At 37.3% G+C, this 14,633-nt stretch overlaps 1 protein-coding gene across 1 annotated transcript; it reads left to right on the forward strand.

The window, feature by feature from the left end:
* Positions 1-49: 49 nt before the first annotated feature.
* On the forward strand, positions 50-13,262 carry LOC102689437 (uncharacterized). Its single transcript, XM_069184094.1, has 15 exons — positions 50-791; positions 1,900-2,005; positions 2,106-2,231; positions 2,506-2,661; positions 2,753-2,837; positions 3,344-3,489; positions 4,526-4,545; positions 4,717-4,781; positions 5,067-5,095; positions 5,719-5,777; positions 9,950-10,049; positions 10,284-10,412; positions 11,146-11,301; positions 11,860-11,950; positions 12,972-13,262. Exons 1-15 carry the CDS (start codon positions 723-725, stop codon positions 13,126-13,128), a joined length of 1,494 nt encoding a protein of 497 aa, XP_069040195.1. The 5' UTR covers positions 50-722; the 3' UTR covers positions 13,129-13,262.
* The last annotated feature ends 1,371 nt before the right edge of the window (positions 13,263-14,633 follow it).

Raw genomic sequence — 14,633 nt, forward strand, 5'->3', positions numbered from 1 at the left:
AGCGTCAGTCGGCTAAACAGTTCTCGGTAAGTTATTATCGCATCTGAGATTCGGCGTTATTTAAATATTGAAACTACAGCATTAAACCATAAAAGTTTTTTTGAATGACATAAAATAGTTGGTGAATAGCTTCCAAATTGCTTAACATTTGTTTCTTTTTTTCCCCTGCGCTTCAAGTTTATATAGCTCCAAATGTATGTAGCCTGGCAAAGAATAACTTTTAACAGGACACAAATATATTTATTTTATATTTATTCTTAATTTCCAGGTAAGTATGGTGTCCGGCCACCTCTCGGCTCTACCCTCCCTGAGAACATGACAACACTCTTTTTTTATTATTTATGCATAAATAATAGTAAAACTTACAATACAAACAAGAGTACATGTAACATTTCAAGACACAAACATCGTAAGGGGTACACATTGCAAAATAAATTCAAATTACGAAAAAACATTACAACTCTGCACCACTAGGCCACATCCCTAGTGGAGGTACTTACTGGGTGTCAAAGACGCTGCCTGAGTAAAAAATATTGCCTTTCGGCCTTTCGGTCGGTTATTTTCCCCACATACACCACAGTTATTATTTTTTGAGGACATGATACATGATGGGAATTTTTATTTTTTGTTTTTTTCTTTTCTACGAAAGTGTTATATTTCGTCAATTGTGGGTGGGCGCCTTTAGAACAAGGAGAAGTCACCATTGAAGGCGAAACTTTAACATGCAGTTATTTTATTCTGAATTCTTCCATCACTCGCAGAAACACCGAAACATGAAAACATTTTTTTCGGTAAGTTAAAAAAATAGTAATTGCTGCACTGACATGACTAAGTTTGTTTTCCTATTAAAAGTTTGATTTTTGTATGAAACGAAACCGAAACCCCCAAAATCTAGGTCTTCAGATATCGTCCTTAAATTCCCCTGACTGATTTACACCCAAATGCGTGACTTTTAATCAATAAAAATCGATATTGTTATGAAATGGAAGGAACTGCGCTGGTATCCGGTCGATATGTTTAACATTGATGGAGTAGCTCTGTGTCTTCCTGTCTTGAAAATTGTTCTGTTTGCAAGATTGAACACGTTACACAGACTGTAACGCCCAATCTAGGCAGCTAGCTCACACACAAAACAAAACTTTTTGTTTAAATCGGTCTTTATACTTTTCAGCATTAGTTAATAATTTGTGGCCGATTTACACTAACCCAGTTTACAAAGGCCCCTATAATGATAAACAGTGAAGTAATCGTCATTTTCTTTCACCATAAGCGTTTCTTCTTTACCGTTTATTTCCTTTCAATGCAGTCTTCCTTGTCTGTTTTATATGCATAGATTTACATCACAGACTTGCTTTTCTGTTCTGTATTAAAACATGCAATAAACAGTAAACAAAAAGTGATTGTGGCCTGATGTCCATTTATGTCTCTTAGCAAAGCCAAATGCAGAATCACGTTTTCCTGTTGAGAAAGAAAGTATATGAACCATGTGAAGAACATTTACATATAGACACTGTGCTCTGCAACTGAAGTTACACCTGTAGCAGTCCATTTTGTGTTGTGTATTGCTAAGGAAAGCTGAGAGAATTAGTATTTATAGGCACAGCTTTTTTTTAACAAGTTATGCAATTTAAAAATCTCAGTATTGTGTTAAATGTTGACAAGAGCTAATTATTCACATCAGTTTGATGAAATCAGATGTGTTATTATGCTGATTTACTGTCATCTTCAGCTGGAGGACTCTCTCAGACATATCTGTGATTTACAATATTGATCTTCAGACTTACAAACATAACTCTTACAGCTTAAAGCAAAGAGGAAGTTGTAAGATTCATCACACTTGCATCACTGTCTTGATGTTGTACCTTTCTGCATGGTTGAATAATTATGTTTCTAAAACAGGTTGTGATATTCCTCCTCGCATTATTCCATGGATTTGCAGTTGGGAAACAGTGTGGCCCAGCAGAATACAAAGTAAATGGAGAGTGCTGTCCCATGTGCCCAGCAGGTACACAATTCTGAAGCTTTGCATATTCCTGGCATTGACTACTTTGAATGACTTTGTAATATGTTAAATTTTATTTTTACCCCTTCATCTTCTCTACCAGGATCTCGGGTTCTACACCACTGCACAGATTTGAAAAGCACTACCTGTATACCTTGTGTAGGATCAACTTACATAGATCAGCCCAATGGATTATCAACATGTTTGCAGTGTAAAGTCTGTGATCCAGGTAAGAGAGTATTTCTGCAACACCAATTTTTGTAAGACGACTGTCCAGGAGTTACTCCTCCTCATTTCCATACTATGTTACATATGAGCCACAGAGCCTCAGCTTCAGTAAGAGTCAGTGTATATATTTAATAGGACTGATTCTAGGAGTTCGCTAAATATCATCAGAATACAGTGTTGTATTTAATGATATTCAGTTGTGCATAATATTTTCTATCCTTTTTAGTATCTTTGTAGGCTTAAACTCAGTTTTAAAAGCTTTTTTTCATGTTAAGGACTTGGACTACAAAATCTCAGTGACTGTACCTCGACTAGGAACAGACTCTGCCGTGTTTTGATTCACTATTACTGCACGGACAAAGCAGATGGAGACTGCAGGGCTGCTCGCCCACATACTGTGTGTAAACCAGGACAGAGAATTAAAAAGCAAGGTAAGGCTGCATCTCGGATTTCTTGTTTTCCTGAAATCATACAATGTAAACCACATACAGGATTTTAATTTTGAATCTTTTACATGTAAAGGAACAGAGACATCAGATACAGAATGTAGGGACTGTCCAGAAGAGACATTTTCTCCACATGGCATAGAGTGTACCCGATGGACAGAGTAAGTAGCTGAGCAGTTTGTTTAGAATTGTTATGCTGTAAAAACATACACGTATGTACATGTTTTTGCTAGTGAATATTCCATTTTAAGCACTGTCAGTTTTTCATCCATCTGTCCTCAATACGTCTCTTATCTCGATGAAGGTTGTGGAAAGCACAGCCTATTCTGGAGGGATAAGGCACCAATCGATCACAGGGCAGTAAAGAAAGAGACATTTTAGAGTAGGTGGTAAAAGCTAACTTGCATGTTAGGCTTGATTTGAATTAGAATGTGAAATGTATACAGTAAAAAAGAATCTGATCAATGACAAGGTAATTGATACAGTTGCAAAGGTTACAAATACCTGTAATAATGTTTCTTAAAGTAGTTCAGTATTTCTTTTTAATGACAAAAAAGACTTAATTTTAATTAATTATCATTTTTCATTATAACCAAACCAGCAACATCTTTTTTTAGATTGAAACCTGCATAGGAATGTTTTTGACGTTTTGACACATTTTCTTTAGCTGTGCCGTGCTTGGTAAAGTAAAGATGAAAGATGGAAGCTCAACAGATGATGTTTCTTGCCAGAAAAAATCACCTCGTCCTCATATAGGGACTGTTGTTGTATTTGCACTGTGGATATGCGCAGTTGTATACTTATTCACAAGAGGTGAGTGGGGTTTTGTGATATACAGTATAAAATTAAGTGCAGGCTTTGCTGGGGCTTATTGTTCTTAGTACAAGAAATAGTGTTTTCAAGTACTCAGTGTCAGGATGAGGTGCAGAGGGAAGGTGCAGCACAGCACACATTTGAAAGATTCAGTCCTCTTTGCAGGATTACCTGCAAGAGATTAAAACACCAGAAACTTCTATACAGTCAGCATCTTTGTCATTACCTGTCGACAGGTAGTGTGATTGGTACCAGTCTGAAGATAATGGAGCATTATTTGATCCCGATTTATGATTGCTGCAGGAATATTTCTGATTTGAAATTTCAGACTTCAAAATAATATAACATCTTCATTAGTACAGTTTCAAAACTTCAGTGGCTTGCAAAATATGCAGTAGGTCGAATGGTAGCATTAGAATTTTGCTTTCTTACAGCACGTAAGGTCTCTGAATGCCGTGATCTCATGCTCCAGTGCTCTCTAAGCAGGCACAGTGTTTGAAATCAAGGCTGAATGAAGGTGAAGAGATCTCTGATGGCCCTGCTGGCTTCCATTCACTGGGACAGTGGTCTTGTACCATAGACTTAAACTGGCCAATCCAAGGGGAAGGGATGTGGTGCTTTTCAGTGCAGTTTTCCTTGTCAAGACAGAAAGGTGCCAGTACTTTTGAGCACCTCAGAGTGTGTAGAAATAAGTCTTCCAGTTTCTTATGTCAGCAGGTAGGTCAGTGCATGATGTCAGTAAAACATCTGCAGGGTCAGTTTTTTGTGGTACCAAGCAAAAAAAAAGGATAATAATTATTCATTATAATTAAAAAAATAATTAGTAGAATTATTAAAAAACAAAAACAGTTCAGGTTTCTGAATATCATTGAAAAGATATAAAAATATACATTATTCTGTATTTAATGTAAATACTGAAGTACTGTTTTTTCTGTGTTTTTACCTATGTACTGTTTATCTGTTTTGTATAGCACTTTGACCTGGAAGATGATGTATACAATAAATGATTAATTGTAGCTATTGTTGTTGTTTTCAGCCCGACTATGCTGTTCAGAGGTTAGTGCTATTTACAAATCTTCTCCATCAATGTCAGGTTTTTGTACGCAGTGTACTGGTCCAAACTTGAAACTTTGGGCTTTATTTGAATATTTTTCATGAGTAATTCTCATTTACAGTACTATTATTTTAAAAGATCTCTTATTGTAATAAACGTGTCCTGTTTTATAGAAACACCCTGTACAAGAAACCAACGGGAGTAGCGTGGCACAACAGTCGGGAAATGGTTCTTCTCTGTAAGTCCACTGTGGTGAAAACAGCTTGAAGGCTTTTAATTTCCAAAGCTGCCGAATCCCCACTTCATGTGTTATAAAAAGTATTTTTTTATACTTTATATTAAGGTACATAGGAATTGGACAGAAATATCATTTTTCAGTGAAAGTCAGACAAAAAAAATGTTTAATGTGTTTTAGTTTGAGAGTACCAAAAAAATGTAAAAATGCAACAAAATGTCATACTCTACTATGCTGTTGCAATCTAGAAAAAAAGTAATTTGTGTCCTATTCATTTTTTTAATTAAGGACAGGAAATGAAAATGCTGCAACTCAGTGTAAGTAAACCTTAAAAAATTACATTTACTTATTTACTGTTTTCTGAAGGAATGCTGAGATGGTCAAAGAGTGACTGGGACTTTAAATAAAAACACATTTTTTATAGACATGATTACTACTTTAACATGTCATACTCTCTTGGTAGTGTTTGGAAACTAAGAGGTGATCAGCGAGTTCAGTTAAGTACTCAGTGGGTTTTGATCTCCAGCACCCAGTTATCTTTCAGCTCAGAACTCTAGGATCAGGGGAAATCTGGAAGCTGAAGGCCTACAGTATTTAACAGACAAGTCATTTTTATGTTGGACGTTGAACATAAGTTGGTTCTCAGTAAAAAATATTTTAATTGTAGCTGCATTTTTTGAAGTAAACTTTCTGGGTGTTATTATTTAGAAAACGCATAAAATATGCAATATAAGATAACCAATGCTGAGAATGTTTTCAGTTTATTTTTCCCCGTTCTTTTTTAGCTGGTGGGATACAGACGTGAAATATCAAGGAAGACCAGCAGGATTTGCAAACAGTGCCAGTGTGACGGACGTCTGCAGACTCGGGGCATCTTAGAACATCTAGGCAGTCTAAGGAGCTTGGCGGTGCCTGCATACATCACACAGGCCTCTATTAGCAATGCAGAGCAAACACGACAGTGAGGAGACCTGCTGCATGGACATGTCGTACCTCGGGGTCAGCTAAAAACATTCTTCCAAAACCTGAAGTGAAGCTCTGGAATTGGGACAGTGAAGGTGGCATGCCCAGATCAGCGCAACTCAGCCGTACAGAAGCCAAGGATGCAATAATTAGACCTTAGATTGTTACACAGTTCCATGTTGGGTGTGCTCTTTTTCAATCTATCCAAGACATGGACTGATTGAGTTACACATTTCAAACTGAATCAGTTTATCCCACCGGTTTTGAGCTGGATGTGGACTCACAACTCATTCAGCTTGTGACCAAAACTATTGCACAACCATGTCATTTATCAGCTGACAAACTGTGGGACTGAAACGTGAGTTCACTCCATAACTCTGCAGCGTAAACTGAACCTGGGGGCTTGAGGGATGTGAAACAATATATGTTCAGCATTAACATTAAGAAGAGAAAGATCTCGGCTTGTTTCGTAGTTCCATGGTGTTTTTATCTGGAAAATAGAATTGGACCAAGTCATGTTTAAAGGATGTGATGTGACAAAGGTGTAATGCATTTCCAGAACCTAGGAACCCAATCCTATTCCTGGTGACCCACACACCTGTTGGTTTGTGTTCCAGCCAGTTACACTCAGATGCTTCGTTGAAATAATAATAATGACTTGTGACTAGAAACAAGATGCAAATATTCAATTAAAGCTACTCAGCAGATCACGTAATGCTTTGGTTATCTTTTTATCAATAAATACTATTAGGTGGGATGGAATTGACACCAGCAGGTGTGTGGGTCAGCAGGACCAGGACTGGGACCCAGAGCTGTATTGTATTGAAATAACATGTAATCTGCTGCTTTTGTATAAAGTGAAACATTTCAGTCATTTTCTTATTTCAAGTTTTTAATACATGTGTTAACATTGTATGCCCTGTGACCAGGCTGTCACAGAATTTTTATGAACACGATTCATTGCTGAAAAACCATCTTGTGATTCATCACTGGCAGATGAGGTGTGTGGAAAAAGTAGAAGGGACACAAACAAATGGACACAATCAAAACTCAAGCCTTTTACATGAACACAAGAACACAAATCCCTGACCAGGGTGACTGTGATTGTCGTGTTTTACTGTCTCAGCTGATCAGTCCTGGTCAAGCCTTTGTTCATGTCATTCTTTTGTGTTGTTGGTGACTACAGGTTTATATAGTAACATGAGAATCAGTAATTGGTTGAACCTGAACACGTGGGAAGAGCATTTTTTAATTGTGTGTCTGTGTCCTGTGTTGATTGCTGATGTTTATGTGGAGAGTTATTGGATAGTTTGAGGAACAGTAACTATTTAGTGCTCTTAATTTGGTTCACTGTGTTTAATTGGGTTCATTATTGTATCTGTATCCTTTTATACTATGACACTAATATGAACCAACTGTCCTTGACAACATTAGAATGGGCCCATTGTGCTCTTTGTGTCACTAGAAGCTCAGTGATCCCAAAATCCATTAGAGATCCCAGTGATCCATCAAACTCATTTTTCAAGTATCCCATGGAGTTAGACTGAGGTTACATTAAGTAATTTTACTTTCACAAATCATTAAGGAATGTAATTCAGATGAGTTACTAACAAAATAGATGCTAGCTCAACAAGACCATGTTTCTGAGTTGCAGAAATCTGTTCAGAAATTGTTTACAGGCACAATATCCATTTTGGTTTCTGAAATATTCAATGATCTGTGAATGCTGAATTGTGAACTTCATATTTTGGGTAGTTTTATAACTTTATTATATATTTTTTTTGTTTTATACAGCTGATAGAATTACTTTAAAAAGTCTTCACTTTTTTTCAGTCCAGTCCTTATTGAAATTGTAGGAGCCAAAGTAATAGATTTTGTCACCTGACGCGCACGCACCACAAAGTAGCCATTCTAAAATATATTTATAAATATAATTTTCTCATTTGTGATTTATTATACAGTACATGTACGTCTCAAGTCTTTTAAACGTTTTTGACGTTTCATATTGGCGGAGCGCCATCTGTCGGTACCTTTAGTACTGAAGGGACGCACAATTTGTATGTCAGAACAGGAAATACAATTTATAATTGCACCATTCGCCGGTAATATTCATTTTAGAGATTAAATGAAGCAGATTAATTCAGTTATACAAGCATAACGTGGATTATGAAAACAAACCTGTGATAGTATAATGTTACATTTAAATAATCAAGGAGTTTCCCCGATAAACCCCTGACCCTTAAGAATTTCCATCGCAGATTGACAATGTCCCAATTCTCTCTGTATAATTCCTTTATGTTTCTATAGAAACAGTAATTTTTTTGTTTTTTTGGGGGGTAGGAACTTTTAGGATATTTTCGTAAGGAATCAAGCTTCTCCATAGGTTAACCTCGTGGTTTATTCGGTGTAAAGCTCTCGGCGATAACCTGCACTTGTTCGTATCAAAACTAATTTTGTTAGTGAAAGCAAAACCTAAACAACCTTTATAGTTTCAATTTCTCCAGAAACTCAAGTAAGCAAGGATGAATTTGGCAGATAAATTGTTTTTTCTACTGGTAAGTTTACTATGAACCTTATAAGGTCGATTCAATGTGGTTTCGAAAGTATTATAAAATATTTGGTAAGAAAGTAATGTTGAAGGAAAACGGTGTTTACATCTAAAGGTACAATTTACAACGCTCGAGAAGCCCTGAAGCAGCGGAAATGATGACTTTATAAATGTTTTATACACGACAGACCACTGAACAATAGTAATAAGAGTAAATATTTGGTATTTAACTTTTAATTTGTTTTTATTTGTAGGAGAATGATCATCTTTATGTTTAATGTTTGTGAGGAAGGCGGTAGTGTGAAATGTTTATATGAAATGTATATATTTGTATCGTACTACGTCACAGAAACAGATTCTGTAGTCCGGCGGTATTCGTTTGCATTGGAGTGTATTTAGGACAGATGTTATCTAAAGGAGGCGTTTTTAGACTGTAACTACCATGTAATACAACAATAACCAGCCTTGGTTTTAGAGTTCGCGAGTTTTTCGAGTTTTTTATATTAAACTTGTACTAAACTTGATTAAAAATAGCTACAGTACCTACGTTTGTTAAAAAAAAAATATTTTCTGAATTTTAGTTTGATTGATCTTTCCATAAAAATAGCAATGGTGTTTTATATAGCGTGAGGCATTCCATACCTGAACGTTTTCATAAGAGTTTCATTAAAATATATCAATTAAATATTTGTGTATGTATTATTTGTATATCGTGTATTTATTATGTTTACAAATGTTTTCTTTACAAAAAAAGCGACTTGGTCCATTTGTAGAACATTTGTAGGTCTGTGCCATAGGGTTCTCTGGGGACACAAACAGCTGATTAGATAACTACAGTACCTGCATTGTCTGAGTAAGTGGCTTTGGTGGAACTGCACACTATTTGGTCATATGATAGATATGACCAGCACTCTCACAGCAGGATCTTCAAAGCTTATTCCCACAGATACAGTAGGTTGGGTTCTGCCTTATTAGTTCTAGACCTAAAATGTTGGATTTGGCTCCTCTGAAGCTCTGCTTAGGGATTGTCTATCAATTCCTTCATTTTCACTAAGTAGTTTGTTCCTGACAGGGGCCTCTCTCAGAAGTGTAGGATGCAAGATGGGATGCCAGTCCACCCCATGACACACACATGGACACAAACACAGGGACCATTCAGCGACACCAGTTAACTAAGCTGTCACCACTGGAGCTGTAGGCTAAAGCTCATATAAACACAGAGAGAAAATGCAAACTCCACACAGAAGAACTCCAGCCCAAGGCCTGGGGCGATTAAAATCATGAAAGACCGAAATAATAAACAGGACTCCCCTTAAAGCCTGACACTGAGTGCAAAACTAGAGTCTTTTCCCTCTGGTAACATTGTAGTGTAGTGGCTTGTACCCTGCACTTGTACAGTAACTGGAGGATCGCAGGCCTGAGTCCTGTGTGGCTACCACTGTTGTCCTCTTGAGTGAGATACCTAGATTGCTTCATGTAGAGCCCCAGCTGTGGAAATGAGAAGAGCAAATCGCTTTTGATAAAAGCATCAGCTATATCAACTGGTAGTTTATTCCCAGACAAAGGTGAATGTTTTTGTTAACAAATGCCCCTGATTTGAGTTCTGACTCTAAACTGAGAGCTGGTTAGTGGCCTTAATTTAATTATTTTTTGTTTCCAGAATACAGCAGCAGTGCTATTTCTACTTGTTTCAACTAACAGCCCCTGTGGCCCTAGAGAGTACAGGATCGCTAACCAGTGCTGTCAGAAGTGTGGACCAGGTTGGTAATAATGGCTTCTCTTCCATGGTTCTGATTTGAAATCTCAATTTTTGAAATGTTGAAGTGAATTGGTTAACCCCAGAAAACAGAACAGCAGGAGTTTCAAAACAAACAAAACCGGCTTAATTTGCATTTCAGCACTGGGAAAACAAACAGTCGTCCAGATTGCCTCTTAACCAGACAGGGCTTAAAACATTGTTGGGATTTGTTCCTTAATTTTGTTCCATTTTTCAGGCAGTCGTGTTTCCCAGCACTGCTCTCCACAAAACAGTGATACAGAGTGCACCAGCTGTTCCAACAGCACATACATAGATCACCCCAATGGCTTGACAAAGTGCTTAGACTGTAAAGTCTGTGACTCAGGTGAGCAAAAACTATCTTCATGGGGTGTATTTCATGGGGAGGTGGAATGTGCTCTCAAAACATAACCTTTGCAGCAAAGCAGAGAAATATAAAGAAAATACCTTACTCTAGTTTGGTGCCATGTAAAGTTTCAGTGATTGTTGATAAAACTGTGTGTAATCCGTGTGGTTACTAATTCAAGTCTGCTTTTTAGTTCTGACTACACCAGACCTAACAAAATGTAACTGTAGCAAAATGTGCTTTTACAGAGTAAATAGTATACCATCCTGAGAGTGTCAGTGCAAGGAGACATCAACTTAGTTTCATGAAGAATAATGACTCCAAAAATTGCATGGACACAAGGAGGGATCACACTGTAGTGGACATATGTTCATCTAGTTTCATTGCCACATGATGTAGTTTTCATCATACAGTTGTCTGAATAGGTCAGCTAACTTTAAAAGCCATGTGTTTACAATCACACGTGCGTACAGTCTAGAGTAAATGTGCTTATGCTGTATTTTTGGGTTGTGATAGATTAACAATAGAACATTTATTTGTCCTAGTTATTGTCCTGAGTTTTCAGCTTAAGTAAAAAATGTTCAGTTCTGTGCTCATATCCTCAGCAGCCTTATAATTGTAGCTAGGATTAGAAATAGAGGGATCTTCTCAGTTACCCCCCCCGGATGATCCAAGTGTAATTCAGAATTATTGACACGATGCTAGAGTGTTGAAACACTTATCTTGTGCTCAGAGCTGGGTCTTTTTGTGAAGTCCCCCTGCACCAAAGTGAAAAACACTGTCTGCCACTGCTTGAAAGACTTCTACTGTGTGGACGGCAGCAGTGAAGAATGCCACCTGTGTCCTAAACACTCCGTCTGTCAGCCAGGACAGTGGGTTAAGCAGAATGGTAAGTCAGAAACCTGGTTCCTTTCTGCTTCTATTTATGTGTTTTTTGTAACCAGTCTGTTTTAATTTGGTTTGATACACGGATGATCTTTCAGAACACAAGCCAAGTGTCAACTAAGAATCGGTTATTGATTTATATCATGTACTGTTTAAGCTAATCATAAGATGGCTTGGTGACAGAGTGGCTAGCATGGCTGCCTCACATGGCTGGGCCCTGTGTTCAGTTCCAGACCAGGGGTGCCGTGTCTGTCCGCCCTGTGTTTGTGGGTTTCTGCTGGGAGCTCTGGTTTCCTGCCACAGTCCAAAGACATAATAAGTTAAAGGGAGTCTGGGAAAACTGGCCTTGGTGTGCATGCAAGAGTGTGTGCGTGTGTGTGCCTGTATTTGTGTCTGTCTGCCCTGTGATAGACAGGCGTCCCGTCTAGAGTGTCTCCTGGCGTGTGCCCATTGGTTGCCAGAATAGACTCCAGCTCCCCTGCATGCAACCCTGAATAAGAATAAATAGACAAGAAATGGATGCACATGTTAATCATAACTTATGTGTTATTAATATGTTCAGGAACAGCTAAATCTGACACCATTTGTGAAGAATGCCCTACTGGCACATTTTCAGCAGAAGAAATGTCATTATCATGCACACCCTGGACTGTGTAAGTGTCTACATCTTTCTTTTGGTGTCTTGTAAAATAATGTCAAAATGAATGCACTAATATTATTTTTTTACTGATACTGCGGTATGTTATGAACATTCAATATCTCATCTTGACATCTTGACACTTTTGAATTGTGAGTGCTTTTATTTCCAAGAACATAATCCATGAGCTTTTGCACAGGGACAGATCATGATGTTCCTGTTTTTTGGCATGAAGGTACAGTTCCAAACCAGGATGGTGCCGGGAAAACTGAGCTGAGTGAAAATTGTAACCCGTGGTATTTCACAACCAGAGACAAATTGGTTGAAATAATATATTCTCCATGTATATGGTTTTTCCCCCAGACCAGGAAGTGCAAAAGGACTGTTTAACCCATTCCAGTCCAGTGCAGCATCTTAGAAAAGATATTCCGTATACAGTAGAAGCAGCTGATTCTAGGACTGACTACATGTTTTCCATACTCCCCAGTCACACTGCCACTACCCACCAGAATTCTGGTACTAGATTGTGGTGAACGCCTTCCTGTCATAACAGGAAGATGGATTGTAACCTGTGATATCCAGGCTATCTAACAAATCTTGATTACCGGGAGTCATTAAGGAACTACATCCTACAGTCATGAACAGAGTCAGAAATAGCTCATGAAGGTGAATGGCCTTTTAGTTTTAGACCAGGGCTCGATATCTATGCTTAGATTAAATCCAGAACTTTTCTCACACTCATATGTTCCAAGTTCTTTCTTCATGGGGGAGTAAAGATCAAGTACCTGTATGAAGTATATGCCTGAAGTCTAGTTTAGTAAAAGCACATGTAGAACCAGAATCAGTATCTGTCTTGGCCTCTTCAACAGCTCTTCTGTGGAAATCAATAGGGATAGACGATGAACAGTTTGCAGATGAGAATAAAATAATACAGTAGCAGGGCTTCGAAAACCAAATGTTATTTTTTTCTTGTGTTGATGTGTTCTCATACTGGTTTATTCTTGTATCATGTGTGTGTATTCTTTTGTCTTTTCAAGGTGTTCAGGTGGTGTCCTGTCTAGAGGAAATTCAACCACTGACGTAAACTGTAATGCATCCGTATCAAGACAGCATACCATACTTGTTGTTTTCATAGTTGTTGTTCTGGTTTTACTTGTATTTTTGATGTACAAACTAAAAACTCAGAAGTCTTAATTATGTGCTTTCAAAGCTATTTAAATATATTGTAAAGAGATTGTGTGACATAAAGTAATGTACCTCAACAGTCAACATCATTCTTGAATAGAATTGTATCCATGAACACAGTCATAAATAGTGCATGAATACCCCTTCAGCTGTATATCTTGGTTTCTTATCTAGGCTTAGATTAAATCCACACTCTATTCATATATTCCATGTTCTTTCTTCATGGAGGGTAGAAAGAAGAACATTCTGTCAAGCAGAAAGCTGAGATTAGTTAATCGATTTGCAATTTGCAGCTTCTCATTTAATGTGGTCCCTACTTTCAATTGGAAATTAAATTGTTTTGATTAAATCCCCATGTTTCAAAACTATGCCAAACTTGAATGGACATTTTTAAATGTAACCAATTTACCTATAACATATAGAATCCACTAATACTAAGTGTTTAATTTTGAAGACATTTCTTACATCGTACTTCTCTTTAGATGGAGGGTTGTATCCAGTGTTGCATTGTCAGAGCACACTAATAATAATTAATGGCATTTATTCACTGAAGTAGGTCCACTACATCCATCACTGAAGTTGGGCACCCTCCTAGGTGATGCCCAATACTACATGTCAGCAGCCCCAATACAGATCAGGCGGAGAAGAGGAATTACTTCGCTAATTAAGAGGGAACTTTAGGGAAACCAGATTATCCAAGAGGTGCAAAAATTGAAAAAGAACTGAAGGTCACGTGAATGTTAAATTTAGAAAAGTATGTAGCATTTTTGTGTATTTTTTGTGAAATAAAATGTTAAAATAAAAAATAATAATAATAATAATTATTATTATTATTAAAAATAAGCACATACTAGATTCTATACTAACACTGGATTCCTTTATATTTTCGTAATTTGCATTACTTTAGAAGAAACATATTGTACTTTCTCTGAATATGTATGTAAGAACTGAGACAGGAAAATAATATGTATGGAGTTTTTTTTGTATTTCTCGGGTTTTTCTATTGTTTGAAATAAAAAATAATTGCACTGTGAACGGCTTTTTATTCCAGACTGTTGGTTTAAGTGTTATATGCAGTTCACACCGCAGGTGGCGCAAACGGCAATTGTAAGAGGACCTCTGCTTTTATGTGGAACTCTTCTCGTAAATTTCAGACACCCTAGAAATCCTCACTTAGAACACCTTGAGGCATTATAATTACAGATCTGGACCTGATTAAGATTTACTGAGATTACATAAAACCTTTTGTACAGCACGACCTTCCTAGAGCAGCTCATTAAAGTACGTTCTCTTGTTGTGCGCAGTCCGCACTTGAACAATGCATTCTTATTTGCATCCAATGTATAAATGCCACCTGTCAAAATAAGACAAAACGACATTTTATTGCTGACTGTAACGTCCTCGCACGGGCAATTTATCGCTGCCCTTTTTAAATTCATTGCATGTATTCAAAACATTTGGATACTATAGATCTTCGTTTTGTATGCATTATGCGCAACGAATGTCCAAACCAA

Source organism: Lepisosteus oculatus, chromosome 25 (genome assembly GCF_040954835.1).
Source record: "Lepisosteus oculatus isolate fLepOcu1 chromosome 25, fLepOcu1.hap2, whole genome shotgun sequence".
NCBI classification, from domain to species: domain Eukaryota; kingdom Metazoa; phylum Chordata; class Actinopteri; order Semionotiformes; family Lepisosteidae; genus Lepisosteus; species Lepisosteus oculatus.